The sequence below is a fragment of the Mesitornis unicolor genome, unplaced genomic scaffold, assembly GCF_000695765.1.
Source record: "Mesitornis unicolor isolate BGI_N332 unplaced genomic scaffold, ASM69576v1 scaffold29459, whole genome shotgun sequence".
NCBI lineage: Eukaryota > Metazoa > Chordata > Aves > Mesitornithiformes > Mesitornithidae > Mesitornis > Mesitornis unicolor.
The window spans coordinates 11,721-19,046 of record NW_010205731.1 but is presented as its reverse complement, the minus strand read 5'-3'; the positions used below and the strand labels follow the sequence as shown (position 1 = coordinate 19,046).

Below are 7,326 nucleotides of genomic sequence, written 5' to 3'. Positions count from 1 at the left end.
GGCGGCGCCGAGGGACGCCGGCCTTGTTGCCTCCCCTTGGTCTCCCCAGCCACTGGGGTTCCTGCTGGCCTCCCCTTGTGTCCCCTGAGGGTGGCCTCTCTGGGGCAAAGCCTGTGACAGGGTGCCCTCACCCTCCAGCTGCCCCAGAGGCAAAGCCAGAAAGGTGAGATGACAGTCTGGGCATTCAGAAAAAAACGCTCTGTATTGAATGATCAGTCTCTGCGAAGGCGAGGAAGAGGGGTTTCCAGGCTGGTTTGGCCTGACAGAGGAAGGCCTGCTGGTTTCCCTCGGCTTGCTTTCCAAGGCACCCTGGTTGCTTTCGGTTGCCCGGCCCCGCTTTCTGCAGTTAACTTCCTTGGTTTCTGCGTTTCTCCAGGTCAGCCAGCAAGTCCACAATCTCTGCAAAGTGCAAGGATGGTGTTAATCCAAAGAGAATATCTGTTGTAGGCTTTCCCCTGCCCCGCAATGAAATAGCTTCCCCAGCTATCCCTTGGTGATAACAGCAGGGAAGTGGAGTCACTCTGCCCTCAGGCCAGGACGATTGGGCAGCCATAGCAGGGAACTGACCTGAGCAGACACAGGTGAGTACAGCCCAAGGAAAAGCAGCTTTGTATAAGGAGAGATGCCTGGAAACAGCCACAAGAACATATCCTTCCAGCTCAGCACCATGCAGGCACGGCTGGTTATAGAATCAGAGTAATAAAGGCACGCTGTACCCTCAGTGTCGCTTTGCCAATGTCTCTGATGATTTTTTTGGTGTTTTGGCTTTGGCCAGGGCAATTCCCTGTGGCAGAGTCTGCTGGGGGACCTGCTGTTGCGAGACAGAGGCACAGAGAGCACAACACACAGCAAGAGCTGGGTGGTTTCTTACGCACAGTCCCCACATCTTTTATATGGAAACCATCCCCATAGGATGGAGTGGATGAGATCAAAGGAAGCTTTCTCCACCTGTAGAAATGAGGGAAGGGTACAATCTCTGTGCCATCGAGCACACCAGCAAGGTTCCTCTATCTTTCCCTGCTATTTCGATTAAATCTCCTGATGAAGAACGATTATTTATCTGATCAGTCCCAAAACACCTTCAGAGACAGTGAATTCTTCCCTGCTGCAGAGCAATTCCTGAAACTGCAACTTATTACAGGATCTGCAGGACATGAGTGGGGATTAACCCCCACACACCTGGTCCGAGTTCAGCACTTGTCTGAGAGAAAAAGCTGTTTTTTACGTGATGTCAAGTTTTTTACGTGATGCCCAGTGATTATTGCCATAGCATGGATAAATGTTAATTGTATGAACCATCACACTACAGAAGGAAGTGGAGTCTAGTATTAGAGGACTCATTAGCATAAGAAGATAGGTCAAGGAGGGATTCTGAAACAGAAAGTGAGACAAATTCATATGGAAAATAAGGGGCAAATTGACCCCTGAAGCAGCTGAGTGAGGGGTACGAAGAGCAGAAGTCCAGGACGTTTACCCTCGGCAGAAGGGCGTTGAGAAGGATCAAAGGCCCGGCACTGGTCAATGACTTTCCGCAGGTCTTCAGGACAATCTTCCCCAACAGGATCCTGGCTATGGTTATTGCAGATTTTCTCTATGATCTCCTGGGGAGTGCAGCCTAGACAACATGTGTGCGAACAGGAGCGTCAGGACTGAGCTCTGCTGCCACAGAAGGGTCCTGGGGGGGAAACTCAGTGTAAAGCCACACCAGGAGCCTTCCTGCAGCCTATGACATGGAGAAGCCAGCAGAGAAACCACCCAAACTGTGTGTGCAATGAACCCCCCCCCCCCGTATTTGGCATGACACCGTTGGGCTCCAGTGGAGCAAGGAGATGCGTTTACGCTTCAATGCAAAGGAACATCAAATAGAGACAAAAATTACTTTCATGTTTGTGGTTTAAGCATGTGGCTGAAATGCTTTACTGTATTGGAGTCCCAGCAGAAACCGTGAAGCTGTTGTGCAGAGCCAGGCACACCAGGCACTGTCACTGGGACTCTCACACCGTGGGATGCTCTGGGAATGAGCAGGGAGCATCCAATGCCAGACAGCAGCCACATTGATCCACATGTGGCATTTACAGGGGGGACTAGCTACTGCTGTCTCACCTTCAAATGGGATTTTGGAGGTGGCAATCTCCCACAGCACGATCCCGAAGCTGGAAGGAGACAAACAAGAATCTCAGCTTTCATCCCACCACATGGTCCTCCCTTTCAACAGAGGAGACTGTCAGGCTACGCCAACCGCAGACGGCTCTGATGTGACCGATTAAACCCAGCCTTCTTCCGTAACTTGACAGCTACTCTGGCAGACATCTGCCTGCTTATGGACATCTATCCCAGGAGGGATGGACACACCTGTATATTTCACAGGGTCTCTTGTAGAAGTAGCTGATGTCTTTCAGGTTCTCAGGGGCAACATAAGCCAACATAGAGACTTGTTTCCAGTTCTTCATGACTTTCCTCTTGATGGAGGACTCTGTTTCACACAGCTCAAATCCCGCAAGCTGATTGAGAGGATGAGAAAGAAAGAGGGAGAAGTGGTTGAAATGCAGTCTGTAGGAACCTGTGACATGGCTGGGGACTTCCCCGAGCTGGAGAAAACGGATCACAATGTCCTGAGCAGCAGAGGCTGGCATGCAGCCACGTGTGCTGCCTGGCACATGGCTCTTTCTGCAAGTGAAAGCACAGATGGAGGCAGGTGAATTGCCACCCTCTCTTCAGCTCATCCCAGTGTGGATGAAATGCTCACTTCGCTGATGATAGAACAGAGGTAATGATGAACTGAGATGTTAAGTGTCTAAGATGACAGGGGCGATGACTCTTACCCAAGTGTTACTCTGGACCATCATAATTCCCTTTGGTGTTCATGGGGGAAGACATATAAGACTCCCGAAAGCTTATCCGAGTGTGGTCCTTACCTTCACACAGTAATCCCCAGCCACCAGAAACTTGCTACTGCAGATGCAGCCATGGAGTCGAGACTTCTCCTCTGTCTGGTGCAACCTGCAGCCACACAGAACCAAGAGATGGTGATGGACCCGTCCCCATCTTGGGTCTCCCTCTCTCCATGTAGGGGGGGAACTGACATGCACCTAGAGGAGCCAGCAGCTCTCTGCCTGTCTTGGTGGACCAAGCCTTCCAAGCCAACCTTTCCAGCAAGTGCTGAAAGAGCTATTGTGGGCAAAATAACATCTCTTGCAGGTGAGCGGGGCCTGTATGAAGAACAGGCCGTACTGTAGGGTGCTCCTAAAGTCGTCCTATGGATGTGTTTCTCCCTTCCAGGCCTTTGCAGGCTTCAAGCCAGATGTAGGGGCCAGTGACCAGGGGACATGGGCACGACTGCATCCAGACCCACCTACCGCTGTTTACCAAGAGACACCAGGAAGCTAAGCACGGCTTGTGGACCACCAAGAGGACTTACTCTCTACTTTAGGCAGGAGCTCACCTGTAAAGGCCTCTGGCAGCTCCCAGGGCCATCCGAATGCGGATCTCCCAGGAGAGATGCTGTTGCTTGGTCAGCACATCCCGCAGCGTCCCATGCTTACAGTACTCCATGACGATGGAGAAGCAGGGGCTCCCATCTGTAAGACAAAATCTTGAGCATCCCACTGTGTCCCACCTCTTGGGAGAGGATCATGACAAACCGTCTGCCGCCAGCTAGCATCGGGGATAGACAGGGGAGGGAAAGGGTGACGTTAATAACCCCCTACCTTTCTCCTCAATGCAGATCCCGTACATGCGCAGGATGTTTGGAGACTCAAACTTCTTCAGGGTCTGAATCTCCTTCTCGAAGATGTCTCTCACCTTCCTGCAGAAAGAGACAGCGTGGTGAGGTCAACAGAGCAAGGCATGACATGGCACTGTCTCCTCCTGTCTGCCTTGTGTCACTCCTGCCCAGGACAACTCACACTGGGTCGGTGGTCAGCGGCCTCTTGAAGGTTTTGATGGCAACAGGGTACTTGAGGTACTCGCCTTCGTAGAGGTCAAAACTCTCAGTGCCCTGCAAGTGCCTGTAGAAGGTGAGGTGGTCCCGCTGGATCTCGGTGATGTCTTCTCTTTTACCAACGTTGACTTTTTTCAAGGCTGCTCCCGCCACATGCCAGGAGGGAATGAGGGACACATTAGGCAGGGCTCGATGGGAAAGGACACAGTGCACAGGGTGCCAAGAGGCGCAATGCTGACTTACACTCCATCACATGCACAATTTTGTTCAGCTCGCTTTGCATCCAGTCTACCTTGCTCTCCATACATTGCCTGTCAATGTAGTTCTCCCTGGTCACATCTTTGGGCTCCTCAGTACCTGGGGAGAGAAACATGCAGAGCTGAGACCGCTGGATGAACATGTAGGACTGGTGCAGTCAGTTTTTATTGTGGTTTAAATGTCCCTTCATCTCTCCTTGGCCATGGCTATCAAGCCAAAGCTGGGCAGCAGCTGGGGAGAGGTGCCAACTGTCAGTCTCAGGTAAAGAGGGTTTGCTAAATGCACACTTACTTGCGATCACCTGGTCCAAGAAAGCCTTGTCGTCCCTCAGATCCTCAGCATCCTGCCTGCGACATGTCTTTGCCTGAAAAGCCTCCAGGAAAGTCTGCTTCTGCTCCGCCTGCAGCAGGAGCGAGAGCCCCTGGGCGATGTCCTCCAGGCTCTCATTCACCCAGACGAACTCCTCGCCAGTGCTGTGGGCTCTCAGGAACTTCTGAATCCAGCTGGTCTGGCTGTATTTCATCACCAGCTTCTGGGCTTCCCCCAGCGTCCGGAGCAGCTTCTTCAGCAGTTCCTCTTCTTGGTGGGAGATGTACTTTGGTGACTGAGCCTTGAGGATCCTCACGGGCTCCAGCAGGATCTGGATGCGCTCCACAAGGCGCTGACACTGGTGCTTACAGCACTTCACCTGCTCAAATTGGGCGTAGATGGCCTGGGCCAGGGAGAAGACCCTCTCCAAGATGTTCATGTTTGCAGCAAAGGGCTTGGCCACTGGGGATGTGGGCTGGCGTTGACTGGCAGAGGTGAACCTTGAGCACTGTTCAGAGATCAGCTAGATGCAGATTTTCCACGTTTTCCACCCTAAGGAACAGCCTTAACATGGCATGCCACCCTCCAGGTCTCCTATAGCCCCTTATATCTCCTCCAGTGCTTTGCTTTCTCTGCTTTGCCCGGCATGGTGGCTGCTTGTGCAAACCAGAGCAGGCACATGCAGACGGAAACATCAGTAGCAGCAGTATTGGCTCATCTCGCTCCGCATTAGCAAGAGAAGTTTTGGCTTGATTTATGTAAATTAATTTAGTGTTAGCTGTACCCGGAGAGTTTACACACAGATGAGCAGGGTCAGCAATGATGCAAGGAGCATCCCCTGGGCAGCACTCCCTGTCACTGGTCCTGCCCACAAAGCCTACATCTTTGACTGTAAATACCCGTTTTTCATTTCTAGCCAATGTCTCTCTGTTGTCACCCATCTGATAAAAGCTTTCACACCTTCACAAACCCAGTGTCTCCAACTTCTCCATATTTTTCTCCATAGCTCTGTGTTGCCCACTTAAGATTTTAAGTCAAACTCTTTCTATGTGTTTAGTATCCCCGCAGGGATGGTCCCTGCTCCCCAGCCCACATCCAGGCAGCAAGGACAGAAAACTGCCCCTGTTACAGAGAAATAAGCGGCAGTCACCCACACCATTGAGGCAGCCAGTGCTGAGAGAGGGGTGCTGGGCTCTACCAGCTGGAAATGAGACAGAAACATACCCAGAAACAAGCTGCAGCCGCTCTCCCTTCCTCTTCAGGCTCTCTCCAGCATGGCCCCAAGGAAGAAGTTCATCCACTTGCTAAGAGAAATCAGCTGCGTTTACCTGGCGCCCTCCTCGCTCCCCTCTGCCTTCGCCTTGGCTGTCTCCGCAGACTGGAGAGCCACGCAGGACAAACGCGAGTTTATAGGGTGCTTTCCCCAGCCACTGCTCCCACAGGCAGCGGAAGGGACGTTGTGCAATGTGCTGTGGCGTCTCACACCACCCTGCTTCCCAGAAAGCTGCTCGGGGTGGCTCGGGAAGGGGTCATGCAGGCTGAATCCCCCCCATGCTGGGTTTTGGCGGCTGGAAGGAGGCATTTCCCACATGAAGCACATCAGGAGGAAGGGGGAGGCTGTGCTCCCCCTTTTGACACTTGCTGCTGTTATGAGCACCCCAACCACTTCTGTTGTGCCACCAGCTCCGGCAAGCCTGGTCCAGGGCACTGTAACACCCTCAGTGCTGGGCAGCAGGACCCTCCAGAGCTCATCCATCCCACCTGAGGGATGCTGGTCCTTTGGGAGCTCCCGCTGCCCTCCCCATGACTCCCCAGCACTAAAGGAAGCGGGTTGAGGCACCAATGCTGGAAATGGCACTTGACCTCTGCCAAGAGCGCAGGAAGCATCGTGAGCGGCTTCGTCAGAGGTGCAGGCTGATTTTGGGAAGTGCGGGGCAGCCCATAATGCCATTGCCCAACTTCGGGAAAGTGAGCAACAACTCCGGCCAGCTTCCGTTTACCAAGAACCTGGGGTCACGCAGGTTTGCAGCAGTTTTCCCCTGAAAAAAGCATCGTCCGTGGTCGACGGCACAGCTTTCATCAGCGTGGGGAGCTGAGGAAAGCGACCGCAAGGTACCAGGGCACTGAGGGTCATCGGCACCTGGCAAGGGATGGACCCGGGGTGGGAGGATGTGGGAGCAGCGGCGGGGAATTCATTTGCACACACACACCACCAGACCCTTTCTTTAAAGGCTTTATTTTTCAAAATATACAGTTTATTTACAATTGTAGTGTCTACAGTTTTACACAGAACTTTATTCCAAACCTTTAAATAGCTGCAGTAAACATTAGGAAAAAAAACATAAATCACAGAATCGGCAAAAAAGGCAACTCGTAGCAATTCTGTTCATTGGAATTTAAGTTTCAAGTAGCCAATGTCTGAAAAAAAACCCCATGAACTTGATAAATCTGGCAGAGAGATACGGGTGCACTGGTTAGAAAAAGGCAAAATCCAGACCTGCGAGGTCCCCACCCCAAGGGCTGCAGGCCAAGAAAACCCTGTGCTGGGATCGGGCCGGGAGAAGGACCCGGGATACAGAAGCCCCTCAGCACGAGTTAGGTGATGGGGTTAACTGCAGCGTGGTGGGCACCTGGGGAGGGGGCACCCCAAGAAGGCCAGGGGCTTGGGGGGGCTCCAGTGAGGTGCCGGGGTAGAGGAGGGAGAGCAGCATCGGACACTTCATCTCTCGGGCAGCAGATCTGCCCTCTCATCCGTGGCCTGGAGCAGGAGGACGATGAGGAAGGGGCAGGAACTCCCCAGGGAGCCCCACAACCTCCTC

General features: G+C 52.8%; 1 protein-coding gene across 1 annotated transcript; it reads right to left on the bottom strand.

Annotated features, from left to right (window-relative positions):
• Nucleotides 1-346: 346 nt before the first annotated feature.
• On the bottom strand, nucleotides 347-4,946 carry MLKL (mixed lineage kinase domain-like). Its single transcript, XM_010191516.1, has 10 exons — nucleotides 4,490-4,946; nucleotides 4,184-4,297; nucleotides 3,906-4,080; nucleotides 3,708-3,805; nucleotides 3,443-3,578; nucleotides 2,916-3,000; nucleotides 2,353-2,501; nucleotides 2,104-2,153; nucleotides 1,475-1,615; nucleotides 347-399 (listed from the first exon to the last, which is right to left on the bottom strand). Exons 1-10 carry the CDS (start codon nucleotides 4,944-4,946, stop codon nucleotides 347-349), a joined length of 1,458 nt encoding a protein of 485 aa, XP_010189818.1.
• Nucleotides 4,947-7,326: the final 2,380 nt, after the last annotated feature.

Excerpts from the sequence above, each read along its gene's own strand:
- MLKL (XM_010191516.1), bottom strand. The coding sequence starts at position 4,946 with ATGAACATCTTGGAGAGGGTCTTCTCCCTGGCCCAGGCCATCTACGCC. Across the intron at positions 2,502-2,915 it reads CTGGGGATTACTGTGTGAAG|CTTGCGGGATTTGAGCTGTG; the intron begins GTAAGGACCACA and ends CCTCTCAATCAG. Across the intron at positions 400-1,474 it reads TCAACGCCCTTCTGCCGAGG|AGATTGTGGACTTGCTGGCT; the intron begins GTAAACGTCCTG and ends TGCACTTTGCAG.